Consider the following 15,613-nt stretch of genomic DNA (forward strand, 5'->3'; position numbering starts at 1 on the left):
GTGGTACTAACCACGTGATTAACCCGGAAGTGCGCTTGTTGCCCAAGCTTGTTCCTTACGTACTAAACTGTTACCACCTCACGCATTCCTCTGCTGCCTTTTGTAGTTAAACCATTTGACATATCAATACATCCATCCATCATCTGAACCTTTTATCGTCACAGATAATGGAAATTATATCAGCGATGGCTGAGGAAGTGGACTACTTGAAGGCACAGCTGAGAGAGAAAGAGAAAGAGATTGCAGCTCTGAAGAATAAACTGGCCGCATTCGAAAAAGTGAGTGTGTTTTGTTGACTACCAGTAAAGTTTATTTGCCATGTTTGTCGCCAGAAAAAGTTTGCATACAATAATAATTTACTTTTTTACCATGGGACCATCTTCAGTATTTACATTAATCGATGACGGTCTGTCTGTGTCTATCTGTAAATGTATCTGTGCATATGAATGAAGTCAGAATATCAAGGAAAATATTTGGGGGTGGATCTTCTCCTGCTAAAGCTATTTTGCCGTGAACGGCTCTGATTGGTCAATCGCCGGACGTAGTCATGCACTGGGCATGCCTCGCCCTCTTCAGTATCTTTTTCACGAAGTTTTTTGTTTTGTTTTGCCACCTAAGATAGGCTCCTATCGGCACTCTCAGCCTAACCATAACCCCCTCAAAGCATATAGGATGTTGTCAAGAAATTGTAGTTAACAAACAAATAAATCAATAAAGTACAGAGCGGGATTCGAACCATGACCCTTGCGCGGCTCATGGCAAAATAGCGCCAGTCACGGCAAAATAATCACTTCGAAAACAAACAAGATCAATTTAAATATTGGAACTCATATGGATTCTGTACACAAATAATTCTGAAAATATCTTAAAGCAATCGAAAACCTAAGTAACAAGATCTCAGAAAATTATAAATAAACCAAATTAATTTAAATATAGAAATTAGGAATTGGCCATGTAAAAAGAATTGTCCTCTGTTCAGTCAATCTGTATAATAGAAATAGCACAAAAAGGAAGGATATTTGTGCATGGTAAAATATTTATTGGTTGTAACTTTTGGAAAAAACTTTTTTACTGTTGGAAATCCCATTAATTTCCCTTTTAAGTGGTGCCACATTTGATTAGAGAGTATCTAGGCTGTAATTATGTATTTTTTGTTTTCTAGAAGAACAACAATTTTATCCCTCAGCTACTTGACAGAGTGACTGAACTCACTCCACTAACAGCCACAGCAGCTCTCTCCAATGAAGACATCACGAGGTACAGCAGGCAGCTCCTCCTGTCGGAATTGGGTGTGCAAGGTAAAAAAAATAAAAAATCCTCTCTATACACGCCAGAGAATGAGTCTGACATGACAAAACACACCAGTGGTCTTGACTGATTTGTCCACAGGACAGCTGAACCTATTCAAGACATCCGTATTGATTGTGGGTTGTGGAGGACTGGGCTGTCCTCTGGCTCAGTATCTAGCAGCAGCGGGTATAGGTAGGTTTCAATTTGCTGTCTTAATTACGCTTTCAGTGTACGTAACATAAACAAAAATGCACTTTTACAACCAAGGTTAAGAGACAAGACTCACTAGCGCAATTTACTATAATGTATTAAGAGGCAAAAAGAAAAAAACTCTCAGTACAATTATTGGAGGTGTAACACATCTATTTTATTTTATTTTTTTAAAACATTCTTAATTGTCTGTTCCCCTGTTGGTCTTTTAACACCTCTTGTTGAGGCGTGTGTTTCTTTTGGAATAAAAACAACACAAAGCCAAAGAATGTTAATCCCTTGATGCTGACCTAAACTCACATGAGTTATGCCGCAGTCTTGTATAATATCATGCATGATGAGTGATTATAAAAAACCCTGATGTTTTTGTATGAATTGTGAAGTCGGGTTTACTTAAAAATTTGACTGCATTTTTGCATAGCAGATGCCACTATTTTACATGGTTCTCTGTTACTATTAGACTTTTGCATTGATTTATTCCATCTGTGTTTCCCCATAGGGCGTCTGGGTCTGCTGGACTATGATGAGGTGGAGCTCAGTAATCTGCATAGACAAGTGCTTCATGGCGAGGAAAACCAGGGTCAGACTAAAGCTCTGTCTGCAGCCAACGCAGTTAGAAGGTGATGTTTATGCTCTAGACCAGGGGTCTGCAACCTGCGGCTCTGGATTCACATATGGGTTCTTTAGTCCCTTTCCTAAGGCTCCCTGTGGATCTATAAAAAAAAAAAAGTTTTTTTTTTACATATTTATTTTTATTTTTTAGATAAATATTTTTCAAATGAATTAATGATGAAATAAAAAATGAATAATTAAATATTCAAAATAAGAATCCAAAGTTTTAAGCTGTCAGACAAAGAGACGAAAGGTAGACAAATAAGTTTTAACTCATTTACTCCCAAAAACGTACAAATACGTTCTATTTTAAATATTACCATGGTACTAAAAACTTATTTGTATGTTTTTTTTAAATGTTTTTTTATGCTAGAGCATACAGAAGGCTTTGAAGAGAACGCTTGAAGCAATGGTAGTTATTACAAAAACGGCCAGCAGGTGGCAGCAGAGTATAAGAACTCAACCAGGGCCATGTTGCAGCAAGCTGTTTTACCCACTGGTTTAAACAGATTTGTGAATAATGATGAAACTTAGCTATGTTCTAATGCTAATTGCTGCAAAACAATACAAATATACTTTTTTCCTGATGAAAGAAGAGACTCTAATCTTTTTTTTAAACAAAAGCAGAAACGTCTCAAAATGTATGAAGAATGAATTGTGAAAAATTACAACTACAAAAACGGAAGATGAAGGGTAGAAGAAATTAAGAAAATGAATCTCAAGTATTGGATGCTGCATATTTTTTCTTTTATGGTGCAGCTCTAATGAGGTCTAGGGCCATCAAGTACATTAGATGAACAATAACACACTGTTTCGTTCATCACAATGTAAAAATATTTTGCAGCACCAGACAAGATTTTTGGTCATTTATTTGGCCTAACATGGCTCTTTTGACAGTAAAGGTTGCTGACCCCTGCTCTGGACAGTCACATTTATGTCAAGCGCACATTTATGCCAGCTATTTTATGTTTGTATAATTAGAGTCATGTACAAAACAAAACTTTACAAAAGCAAATCTCAATTTGAGAAGTTGCTATTTGGATAATTATTAGTAAACGTTACATAATTAGGGGAAATTGTGTGATTGTACTGTTGTTTGTGACTCTGACGGTCTATGTGTAATGTATACATGCGCTTTCCAGTCTGGCCACAGGTTATATTTGGTTTGACTGTCTGCAAATATTGTGTAAACATGTTATTTCAGAGGCAGCTTCTTTTGGGGCTTCTAGACCCCCATTGTGGTTAGTATGCGCATGAGTTGGCGTTCACCACATTAGTGTACCGCTTTACCACTAGGAAGCCACACAGACAGAGGCTTTCCTTCACAGTAGAACCTCTAAGGTTGAAAACAATCCAGTCCAAGATGGTACGACCTCAAGTTTGTTCCGATTTTGAAATATTTTCCTCTAGGAAATGATGTAGAGTGAATTAATCCATTCAGAGATCAAAATCTAAATTCTAGTAATTATTCAAAGATATTGTAGAACCACCCTCAACTCCCCAATATAGTCAGTTTCTCAAGTCAGTCAGTGTATGGATGTTAAATTGTTATTATTTTTGTCCAATTAGATTCCAGTCTCTTTGTGTTTCCATGTCAATCTAATCTGCCCAAAGCCTTCAGAATCAGTATTGCTTGCTGATGTATCATAAAATAATGTATATTAGCAATGGGATTTCTTTAACCGTCCTCACATGGCCAGTCGATAATGTCAGCATTTTCCATCCCCTTATTGGATGGTCAGAGCAAAAGTTTTAAAAACTAACATACAAACAAAAATACGTCTGTAGCCACCCAGACACATTCATAAATTCAGCCATGCCCCAAATGTAAGGCCCGTCCGTCACTGGTCGAACAAAATCACTTACTGATTTTTTTGTATAAATAAAAGCGCTTTGTGGCGCACTTCTGTAGGTCATATGGACTTAATAGTATCGGTAGTTGGTAAACGAATTGTGGACTTGGCGACAAACTCATCTCTTTGCAGCAGTGAGCGGGGGATAATGTTCCTCAGATAAGTCCGGAGATACGAAGTATAGTCCATCTCACTCCGTTACAGTCCTCATGCAGATTTTGCATACAAGCCTCATCGACATTTGCTGCCAAATTGTAGCAGTTGCATTTTTTTTTTTTTTAGGGGTCCGCTTAACCGAGCTGTGCCGACTGGTCATTTTGTCTCGTTCCGTCTGAGCGGTCATGTGACTGTCACATGACTAACAGCTTACTATTAATTTTAAACTGTTATAGTAATATTAATTGTCATAGTATTACTAATTTGAAAACACAACTACAAATATGTTTAATATCATAATGGATATTGAAAGTGCCACCGTTGCCATTTTTGGACACCCCGTGATACCGTATTACCGTTTTACCGCCCAACCTTACCTCACAGGTTGAACTCAACAGTCGAGTGTATTCCATACCACCTCCAGCTTTCACCTGAGAACGCCCTGCAACTCTTTCAACAGTATCCTGTTCACTTAAGTTTTGGCTGACTTAAAGAGAAAAGAGTATTGCTTTACATGCCTTGACTTCACTGACTTCATATATGACATTGTGGCTGATTGTTCAGACAATGTCCCCACTCGTTATCTTGTCAATGACGCCTGCGTGCTGAGTGGCAAGCCTCTCGTATCAGCCAGCGCCCTGAGAATGGAGGGACAGGTACGATATTTTCCCCTTGCAAAGCACCATTCTTCTCAGCCTGAATTGTTTGTCTCCGTAGTTGACAGTCTATAACTATGATGGAGGCCCTTGCTACAGATGCATCTACCCAGTCCCCCCGCCCCCGGAGACGGTGACAAATTGTTCTGATGGAGGGGTGTTAGGAGTGGGTAAGTCAAGCCTCTTTCCCAGAATCCATTAGCTCTGTACAGACTTGTCTTTCACCAGCATTTTCAGCCTGTTAAATGCTGGTTGTAAGTAAAATGTTCCACTTATCTTTAAGTTCCAGGCATAATGGGCTGCTTACAAGCATTGGAGGTCCTCAAGATAGCCTCTGGATATGGCTGTATCTAAACTCTGGCATAATATACTATTGCTGTACATTGAAGCCTTCACCTACGTAATATTTAATTGTCACAAGTTTGGGAATTGTTAACAATATTGGATGAGGATGATTAATTTTGTTGGCCCGCAGAGATGAATTTTTTCTGTTACAAAGTAATACGTAACTGCTTCACGTTACCGCTTTTGTGTGTGATACAGTACAACTAATTGTTCCCAACATTGCAGTACAGACACACATTCCAAGATTGTGACTTAAGATGACAAGTATGTGTTCACAGTTACTTGTCAAGGGTACTAAACTAAAGTAACTAAAATAGGAAAAAAGGTTTTGTTTTATTTATTTGTTCATTAATGATTGGATTATTTTCCTTATATTCAAATGTATAAAAAAAAGGAAAAAAATACTTATAAATAATCATATAAAAACATATGAACAAATACCGGTAAATTATTTTTTATTTTCAAAACATTGAACAAAGAAGATAATATTTAAAGTAGCACAAATGAGTGTTTGGTTTTTGTTGATTATGGCGGCACATTTGGACAAAAGTGGTATTGTTTTCCCTTTTCCTTGAAAGAACCACCATTTCTCATGAGGCCAAGCGCATAACATCGTGATATCCGGACGTCCAAGGCGTCCGCAGTTGGACTGAATAACATCGTTTCCAGTGGCTATTTTCTCTTTTATTCTTTATACAGCACTGTAATGTTTCTCAAGTCTGTTAACAACAGACGGTGGTTGTGATCTTAGTGACTGGAATTCCAAGTCCAAGTACAAGTCCAAATAAAGTTAAAAATTGTTGTGGTGTTAAAGCAACTTTAAATTAACTCAAAATGAACGCACTAATTTTGACACCCCTCAACACAACATATGCACGTTCGAAAAACGAGCCTTTCACTTAACTTTACGTGTCAGCTTCCTGCGGCCAGCAGCTGGTGATGTTTGATGCTCAAAGTGCCAGGTTCCGGTCCATCAGGTTGCGGCCCAAGCTGTCAGGATGTTTAGTGTGTGGGAAAGAGCCCAGCGTAACCAAGCTCGGTGACTACGAAGCCTTCTGTGGGTCTGCTGCAACAGATAAGGTTGACCTTGATATTATCAATCACACGTTACCACATTCTTTTTGTTAATGTACTGTAATAGAGAGTACAATTTATTGTGTTTTCAGTGTCGAAGACTCAACATCCTGTCCAGAGATCAGAGGATCACAGTGCAGGTGAGGAAACCTTTTGGCCAGTGCATCCCTCCCTGTATTAAGTGTTGTTTATTCAACCATTACTCATAATGTTCTCCCAGAAATCATGAAAATTGATGAACTGATTGTATCTCAGCACTCACGGGAAAACAATCTCAAATGTGCTAGTAAATGTTTCACAGAAAAGAATAACACACTGTGCTTGGCGTCCATAGTGTTGCATGAGGATTGCGCGTGCATATGACTGCACAATCTGAACTTTTAAACGGTCATTAAGCACAGAGCTGGAGATCACAGTTGAATTGAATTTGCGTCAGGGGCTCAATTTAGGAGCAGTTTTGAGTCCCAACGATTTTAAGAAAAAGTTGTTAAAATAATTGTAATATCAAGCAATCTGAGCAATACTTCCTTCAAATTAGCTGCAAGTCATTTACATTTCCGTATTTAACTGTAAGATATGAATCAAATTTCTTGAAGGTAAAATCACTCCCCTTTAATGACTTCAGGAATGTCTTATTGTATTTGCAGGATTACAAATCCATTGTGGACAATGCAGAGCCTCATCTCCTTTTAGATGTGCGCCCTCTTGTGGAGGTGGACATATGCCATTTACCCAGCTCGCTCAGTATCCTTCAGGAGATGGGAAACAAAACATAAATCAGTCTGACGCGACATGATAATCCCCATTTTCTTTGTGGTTATTCTCCTAACATTGTTGCCAGACATACCGCTCTCAAGTTTAGAACAGAGGAAGAGTGAACATATGCAGTTACTGCAGCAGCGCATCGGACAATTGAAACAGCAGATGGTGGGTGTCTGCTGGCCTCCAGGTAACAGGACAAAGCGCGGGCTTTATCTGCATGTCGTCTGAAATGAACCAGTGCATATTCACAGTTCATTTTTTACTGCTACTCTGGCTTGCACAATTGGGAACGCTAGTGGGGGATTGCAGTGGGGTTGTCAGGTGACCCCTTTTCCAAAACAAGTGTGACCAACCTTAGCAGCTGGTCTAAATACTTTGGAGGAAGGATTAAAAAAAATAAAAACTTTATATTGAGACAGTTTTGTGTTGTCTTGGTAGTGGGCTCTGCTGTACACTCATTTCTCACATACTGCATTATCTATATATAAAAAAGTTTTTACTCTGAAATACTTTTATGAATCAGTGCATAGTTAAATGACATTACTGCAATTAAGAGTTGTAACTACATCATGGGATAGTTGCCCTGATACAGTATGCCCTTAAACTGGTGTTTTTAATCTGATGTGTAGCCTGCACAATAACAACATTTATACCCAAAACATGGGAAATACGGACCGTGCTGCAAAAAAACAGCATCCTTTGTTTGAATATGATCCGTACACAGACTTTATGTTGTCCCCAGAGTTCTTATAAAGATCTAGAGGAATGTAATTCTGTCACCAAAAGTATCTCTGTGGTTTCTTGCAGTTTATGTGATTTGTAAGATGGGCAACGACTCCCAGAAGGCTGTGCAGATTCTCGGGAAGATGAGTGGATCAGAAGTAGACAATGTCGAAGTGAAAGATATCTGCGGAGGCCTAATGGCGTGGGCGCAGTGGATAGACGCCAAATTCCCACAGTATTAACATCATTTTACCTGTATGTATGTTTTTTTGAGAAATAAAATGTTATCTTTTTATTATTCTTTGTGTTGTGGTTCTTTAGATTAAAAGGTTAGTGAGGCCATCGTGACAACTGTGATTGATGTGAAAACAGCAACAGACTGACAGGCATGTGTTCTTGAGCAATAAGGTCCCTTTTGTTTACATATCATGTCCCCTACATGGAATTCACTTTCTGAGCATCACATTATAAAGTTATAATTATATATGTCCACGTGTTGGCATAATTTTCTAGCGACCAACCACTCTTACCCTGGCTTCCTTCAATTCCTTGCGGATCTCGTGAATGGAAAACCATTGTTAGTAATGCAGAATTAATTCCCTTAAGTAATGCTGACACCTGCTCAGAGCCCCTTAAGTGAGTGATATATTTTCAAGTGTGGTACTAACGTTTCAGGGTCGCGTGAACCTATATCCCCCCCCCTGGAATGGATAAACGTGAAATAACGGGAAATATCTGCGCATGCGCAGTGTAGTCGGTTCCTCAGTGGCGCCATTGTTTCACAAGGTTTGTAGTTTAGAATTTGCAGTCTAAACATGAAGTCTGTTATAGTGACGCTACAGAAAGACGACAACTCCCAGCGAGCATTACGGCTTTCCTATTTAGTGTAAATGGGGGAGTAGTCACAGCTGGAAGGATAATAAGATGCGCATGAATTTACTACAGTATCTGAAACAACGATAAGAGAAAAATAAATGGACGGCTTCGTTGGTCATAGTAAGCTTTTATGCCAGTTTTTGTTTCGGTGTTTGTTTTATTTAAGTTAGGTTTTCCTCGACGAATTTTAGCCAAGTGCAAGTTTAACTTGAGACGCCGCTTTCCGCAGTTGATGGAGATTCAAAGTTTGTTCGGTCCACTCGCATTGGAAAGAAATGCGTCCTTCGCTGACTGTGAAGGTAAAGTATCTCTTCTTAAAATTAAAACAATATCCAAGGAGTCGTTTGTCTTCGGAAAGACAGAAAGTTCCACCGAAGCGAAAGGTCCGCTTGACATGCATATTCAAGCTTGTGTAACTTATTAAGTTGTTATGTTGTGCTATCGGTTTGTGTTCTGCCATCATATCGAATAGAAGTCGGGAGGTTTGCATGCTTCCGAACCTTCATTGTGGATGTTAATGACTTGAATTGTTTTACATGTCGGATATATATGTTCCTTATAAGCTTTTGATTTACGATGCCATTGTTTTTATGCATGCTAAGCGGCCCTAAGATGAGTAAGCTAACCAGAGAGTTACACAGTCCGTTTTACTATGGAGAGCTACAAGAAATGGCTTTATGTGGAGATAATTTGATCGAAATATATATTTATAAAATCGATCTAATGAAGTAAGCAATAATGTCTTAGGGCAACGTTTCTCAAATTTGCACATAAAAGTTGAACAGAAATTGTACCTGAATAAACGTTTGAAAACAATTATATATATTTTTTAATGCAACTACTTCGTTTTATTTAAAAGATAAACTAAACTGTACTTAACAAATGTACTTTACTTTATTCAAGCAGTTTAAGCCACTCTAAAAGTATGCACAGTTTGAATATTTAATTCTGTGATTCTCGGGGCTTCACACTTTGAGAAACAGCACTGAGAAATGTGTATTTTGTAATGTTTGTTGATTGTGGGGTTAATTGCGTAATATTGAATGTGCAAAATTAGTGGCACGAAGAAACGGGCTCAAGTTCGCTCAACCCTCAAATGTTTTCTTCTTCTGTAATTTAGTAAGTGTAGGTCCTTGCTTTGTTTAAATTACAAACGTTTCTGTTTGTGTTTTTGGTGACAGGCTTCCTGTGGTCAGAGTGGATCAGTGACTTCAGTAAAGGCAAGAAGCACCACATCAGGATATGACATTTATTGCAGTGATAATCTAGAGACCTATTCCTTCTTGTTTTGCCATCTTGTGAACGGGTGTGTAAGCTCGGGTGGGACCAACGGCTTACCCCCCCTGATTTCTAAAGCCAAGGTGACACAGTGGAAAACTATACAATGTTGACTCACTAAAACGTACCGAAAGGATTCCCTGCCATAAATCCTGTCACTGAACCCTCCAGTATTCAGTATTACACGTCGCCATTGGGATAAAAGCCAATGTCTGCCTCCTCTCCCACATCCTTACCTCGAGCCTTTCTCCACTCTCTCTATCCGCACCACCCGACCTTGCCACCCGCTTTGTCCCCATCCTCTGCTGGACCGCTCTACACGCGGCTATCCAACGGAAATCACAGTGTCCCCAGCCCCACCGACTCCCGTAGCTCTTTCCATGGGGTGTCTTTCTTGCTGCAAATTGGCTTGACCAGAGAGACCGTGAACCTGGAGGGCAATGACCTATCACTGTCCGCTGTCAAGGACCTGGTGTGCTCTATAGTGGACCAGAAGGTAAGAATCACAACTAAAAACAGTTTATTTACACTTTGTATCTTATCCATCTTTAACATCTTATAAAATTAAAATCTCTTCACAAACACATTCATACCCACTGCAATTTAAGCAGCTATTCTGAAGGCAGCAGTGGACCAACATGCTGCATCAGCATGTGTGTTGTCAACTGACCATATTCATCTATTGAGGTGTTCCAAAACAAACATCTGGGCCTCCTGCCCTGTAACTGACACAGCAGAAGCATACGCACGCACGCACGCACGCACGCACGCACGCACGCACGCACGCACGCACGCACACACACACACACACACACACACACACACACACACACAATAGCAGTGGTGGACAGTCTGGTAGTGATATTGCATTTTAATGCAATGGACCTCAAAGTTGCACAAACATGCTTAATCACTACTCTGCGGTTTTACCATTGCCCAAGATACTCAGCCTCAAAAGAAGTTTTAGAAGTTTAGACTTCATTACTGATGCAATAATTATACCTATTTGTCTGTTTTTGTATTTTACTCATGTTAGATTGATCACTTCATCGGCTCCTCCAGTTTTGTCAACCTGATCATGCCTCTTTGCTTTGTAAGTGTAAATTTGACGTATAATATTAATAACAGTTAACAATGCACACAATTATTACTCTGTGTAACATTAAAATAATGTTAACACAGATTTGCGATTGCAAAATAAATGGGCATGTTTTTCAATGTAACTTTATCAGTGTACATGTAGCGAAAAAATTAGTTTTGCACAAATTGCACATGGTAAATGGTACTTCATTTTATATAGCGCTTTTCCACCTTACAAGGCCCTCAAAGCGCTTTACATTTGACTACTCCTTCACCTTCTGATGACGCAGCATCAGGAGCAACTGGGGGTTCAGTATCTTGCTCAAGGATACTTCAACCTGGTCACAATGGCATGGGATTGATGTGTTGTGAGACGACCACTCTACCACTGAGCCGCGCCACCCTCAGTATATATATATATATATATGTATATATATATATATAATTTTTTTTTTAACGAGAATACTAAATTAACTCTTTGACTGCCAGACGTTTTCAGAAAAGGGATGCCGTCAGTGCCAGCCGATTTAAGCATTTTGACTGATCTTTCAAGGTCCACAGAAAATGTTCTGTTTGGACTATGGAAACACACGTACTACCAAATGAAAGATTGGACTTTCATCTTTCATCAGAAAAAAAAAAGTTTGTTTCTACCTTATTCCGTTCTTTAGTAATCAACAATAGAAAATGGTTAGTTTGACCCAATTTCGCCTGTTTTGGACCAAAATACGGAGAAATCAAGCTTTTAGTGAAACGATATTATTTCATGCATTCTAGTGAATTTGACACTTCTTTTTGTCCATGAATGATGCCACAAACACCTAAATAGTGCTTTACTTCTATAAAACACTACCACCAAGAATGAAAAAGTGTTTTTTGATAGCAAAATACGTTTATTTACATTCAACAGTGTAACAATTTGACAACAATTTGGCAAACTATTTACAAATGTGTGCAACTGTGGTGCTATTTACAAATATGTGGATGTTTCAACGACAGTTTTTCTTTTTGTAACACTCTCCTGCGTGCAAGGAGACGCAACAGCATTTGCACAACAGATTGCCTCTTCGCGTGCGCCACTTTCTTGCAGGCCGTTTTTTTCCGGGGAATAGCAAGTATATACTGCAGTGTGTCATCAAGTCTAATATCAGGATCATGCTACGGTTTCGTTACGTCTCGCTTCCTCGTGTCCTTCAGTTGCTATACCGGGTGGTAGGAGATGTTCTGATCCATTTTATCCACTCCATTCATGGTGGCATCGTAGTCCAGAAACAGTGTCTTCTCCGTGATCAGACTGTACCCGCTCCTCCGATGAATATGCATTGGACTCGGGGTACTCTTCATTGTCCGATCGAATGTCCGCTTGTGCAGCTCCGGCGTTAGCAGCGGTAGCCGCGCTTAGCCGGTGAGGCTTACTACGTAATCATAGCAGTTGCGTCAAGGCTTCCAACTTTGGCGTCAAGCTCGGATTCATCATCATCATCATCATCAATCTGCATTGGTCGATGCCAACTCTCCATCGCCCGATCGAATGTCCGATTGTGTAGAAGTACCCGGCCGGCTATTGTGCGCGTTTTCCGGCCTTAGCAGCGCTAGCCGCGCTAGCCGCGCTTAGCCGGTGAGGCTTACTACGTGATAATAAATAGTCGCGTCAAGGCTTCCAACTTTGGCGTCAAGCTCGGAGTCATCATCATCATCATCATCAATCTGCATTGGTCGATGCCAACTCTCCATCGCCCGATCGAATGTCCGATTGTGTAGAAGTACCCGGCCGGCTATTGTGCGCGTTTTCCGGCCTTAGCAGCGCTAGCCGCTCTAGCCGCGCTTAGCCGGTGAGGCTTACTACGTGTCATAGGAGTCGCGTCAAGGCTTCCAACTTTGGCGTCAAGCTCGGGGTCATCATCATCGTCGACATCAATGCGCTTTTTAGTATTGATTGATGCTTTCCGTCTTTGAAAAAAATGCTCAAGCGTGAGTTGCTTGCAACCGGTTGCTTGGTCAAGCCACAATGGCTTGAACCAGCCATTGTCTCCTCAACACTCTAGCTCCGCCTCACGTCTTCTACTGACGCCCACGGTGGGCGGCCCATCCAACCTTGTGCAAAGAGAGTCATCGCTGCCCTCTAGGGGCCAAAACGAGTCTTTTACTAATCAGATCTGCCTGATACTTTCAGCACAGCTGCCCAAGGCTTTCCTGCACCCGTTTTTGAAAAAAAAAAAAAAAAAAACATAGGGGACGTCTTTTAACGTCCTCGGCGCCCTTCCCTAGGTTTATGGTAAACGTTTTATAACGTTTATGGCAGTCAAAGAGTTAAAGACAAAAAAACGCATTCTCTAAGGATCAATCTGTTCTTGTGTTGATAAAATCTGAACCACAAATGGTTTTGAAACATTTTAACTTTTGTAACTCATACAAGTGTAGAAGTAAGTTCAGTGCTGTGTGTTCATTGTGTGTATATAAGTGTGAAATTGCCGTCTTAGTTTTCTTTCTGTGTGACACATCGCGCTTAACCAGGGAGGCTTGTTCATGACAGTTGACTTCTTTGAGCCTGGGAAGTGCATATCTTCACGTAAACTCTATACACTGCTGACTGCCACGCACATTCCGTTCTTCTTTTATTATCGATGTCATTTGATTGTTGCTTCAGAGAATGTGTGTATTACTCTTGCAGCTAGCTATGCTACAGATAGGCAAGTTTCAATTAGATCATGTGGTCATTTTGTATTTGCCATTCCTGGTTGATGCCATCACAAAAACACAAATGCCCCCCCCCCCCCCAAGTTATTCTTTGTCAATTATTCCTTTGATAGCACATTTCTCCACAAGATTTTGTACAACTTTAGGGGCATTCCACTCACTGTAGTGCAAAATATATATTTTTTGTAAATGCCGTAGAAGAAATTTTAAATCATACTGAGAAATTTCATACTCAAACATTTCCAGCAAAAAAAGAACTGGTGCAGGAGCTTACTTACAACTTTGGCAGTCATTGGACAATTGTTATTGTGCAATATTTCTTGTGTGACATGTCTTCAGTTGCTAAACAGTGTGTCTCTAATTCTATTTTCTTATTTTGGGGTGTTACATTATATGTTCAATATTACCTGCATTATTCTACAGTGAAACCACTATATAGGTACATTATTTGCTGCTTTGCATTCTGCCATTATCCTGAAAATCAGTTTGTACTATATATTCCCACAGTATTTTTCAGTCTTGTTGAGCTTTTTTTTATTCTTTCAATTGTAAGATTTTATTTTATTTACTAAATGTGGTGGCTTTGAACTAAAAGCAGTTAATTACCCGAATCCAATAAGCTAAAGTAAAATACTCCACACCACAAAGACATTTTTGTGCATCATTTAATTGACACTTAATTTGATTTGAAATGCATATTTAAAAAATTCAGCGTAAGAGTTCTCATCCCGCTACCCATGTTGTACTGCCATTGCCCTGCTTAAATCCATTTTTGTGGGATTAATGCTCTGCATATCCTGCTTAAATAATGAAATGGAAGTGCATTGTATTTTTTCAACTGCTCGTGTGTAATTATGATTACAGTACACCATTTGTTATTGCAATTATCATTGCCTGTAGAAAGGGAGGGTGATTAAACGGCACACTCCAATCAGCTGCCTTGACCTCAGCATTTGGGAAGGTCAGTGGTGATTGATCAAAGTGAGCAAAAGTAAATGTGCAGCAAACTTGAGGCACTTGGGGATGATAATAAGGCTAATTGTATTGGGTCTGATTTAGATCACCGTTATTATTATTTTTCTCTTGACAGCAGGTTGGATTCACTGTTGGTTATGTCCTGATTTGTTTGCACTTACTGTGTATGGGTACTGAAATGTGGTAATGTTGCAGAAGTATGTAACAAGAAAAGGATGGATTCACAGCTAGAACAATATCTCTTTGAGGAAATCAGTGTAAATCATCATATTGCCCCATGTCAAAAAAAAGTCACAAAGTGTTTTAGTTGGGTGAGTTTGATGCAGAAGACTTTTACCCAGCAATTCCTACAGGGATGAACTTCAACAGACATTTTGAGTCAGACCTTCCAAAATCTTCACCACTCCTAGTGTTGTCCTAACTGGCCTTGTGCATGAATTGATGAAGCCAGCTCGAATGATTGGTGGGACGTTAAGACAACCATAATAGTCAGTTGTGATGAATAAGTTTCCCAGAAATAATTACGATAAACGTTGGTAATATTGTGGATGCTGTTTATTGTATGCCACTGATTGTATGGTATTGAAGCTTCACAATTAAAGTAAATCCATTTAAAAAGCAATTAACTTTTAATTATCAAGAATATTTAACTCAGACATTGAAATGTAGAACAATAAATCAAATATCTTTAAGATAAAAAAAATAATAATTATGTTCATAAAAAATGCACTTATTACAAGCACATCTCTGTAGTGGCAGACTAAAATGATATGTCTCTCATCTCCTTCAAAATGTCCTAGTTCAAAGATGGAATGACTGTTTTGGAAATGTAACTTTTTGTTTTAGTCAGTTATCAGCATTTCTTTAAACAATGCTTTAGCAACAGTGTTGAATGGCATTATATTTTTCACTATAAAGCCATAAATGTTATCTGTGATTTGTTATCAAACTTTGCAAGTCCGGAAATAAATGTTCCTCATAGTTCCACCATGCTATTTGTTACCAGTTGAAGAAATTGGATGAGAT

The 15,613-nt window shown here is 39.2% G+C and overlaps 2 protein-coding genes across 4 annotated transcripts in view; both read left to right on the top strand.

Moving 5' to 3' along the window:
- The first annotated feature begins 28 nt into the window (after positions 1 to 28).
- mocs3 (molybdenum cofactor synthesis 3) lies at positions 29 to 7,967 on the top strand. 2 transcript variants are annotated; one of them, XM_086094844.1, is made up of 13 exons: positions 29 to 278; positions 1,163 to 1,298; positions 1,390 to 1,482; positions 2,000 to 2,120; positions 4,506 to 4,580; positions 4,660 to 4,777; positions 4,839 to 4,947; positions 5,061 to 5,123; positions 6,039 to 6,202; positions 6,289 to 6,336; positions 6,844 to 6,940; positions 7,038 to 7,145; positions 7,766 to 7,967. In XM_086094844.1, exons 1-13 carry the CDS (start codon positions 168 to 170, stop codon positions 7,921 to 7,923), a joined length of 1,401 nt encoding a protein of 466 aa, XP_085950970.1. In that variant the 5' UTR covers positions 29 to 167; the 3' UTR covers positions 7,924 to 7,967. The 2 variants fall into 2 exon arrangements, with proteins under 2 accessions (XP_085950970.1, XP_085950971.1); XM_086094845.1 differs by having other exon boundaries at positions 1,166 to 1,298.
- A 506-nt stretch (positions 7,968 to 8,473) lies between these two features.
- Positions 8,474 to 15,613, top strand: part of prkd3 (protein kinase D3) — a 43,647-nt gene continuing 36,507 nt past the window's right edge. For both annotated transcript variants that reach the window (XM_086095411.1, XM_086095412.1), the window contains exons 1-2: positions 8,474 to 8,856; positions 9,739 to 10,331. In XM_086095411.1, coding sequence (XP_085951537.1) covers positions 10,044 to 10,331 — 288 coding nt within the window. In that variant the 5' untranslated portion in view covers positions 8,474 to 8,856; positions 9,739 to 10,043. The remainder of the gene's footprint in view (positions 8,857 to 9,738; positions 10,332 to 15,613) is intronic.

Source organism: Leptonotus elevatus, chromosome 14 (genome assembly GCF_054856555.1).
Source record: "Leptonotus elevatus isolate MCC_2025b chromosome 14, RoL_Lele_1.0, whole genome shotgun sequence".
Classification (NCBI taxonomy): domain Eukaryota; kingdom Metazoa; phylum Chordata; class Actinopteri; order Syngnathiformes; family Syngnathidae; genus Leptonotus; species Leptonotus elevatus.

Bases quoted from the DNA above. Each gene is read 5' to 3' on its own strand.
- mocs3 (XM_086094844.1), top strand. From the start codon at position 168: ATGGAAATTATATCAGCGATGGCTGAGGAAGTGGACTACTTGAAGGCA. The intron at 2,121-4,505 runs GTGATGTTTATG...CTTACCTCACAG, and splicing joins GCAGCCAACGCAGTTAGAAG to GTTGAACTCAACAGTCGAGT. The intron at 4,778-4,838 runs GTACGATATTTT...TTGTCTCCGTAG, and splicing joins CCCTGAGAATGGAGGGACAG to TTGACAGTCTATAACTATGA.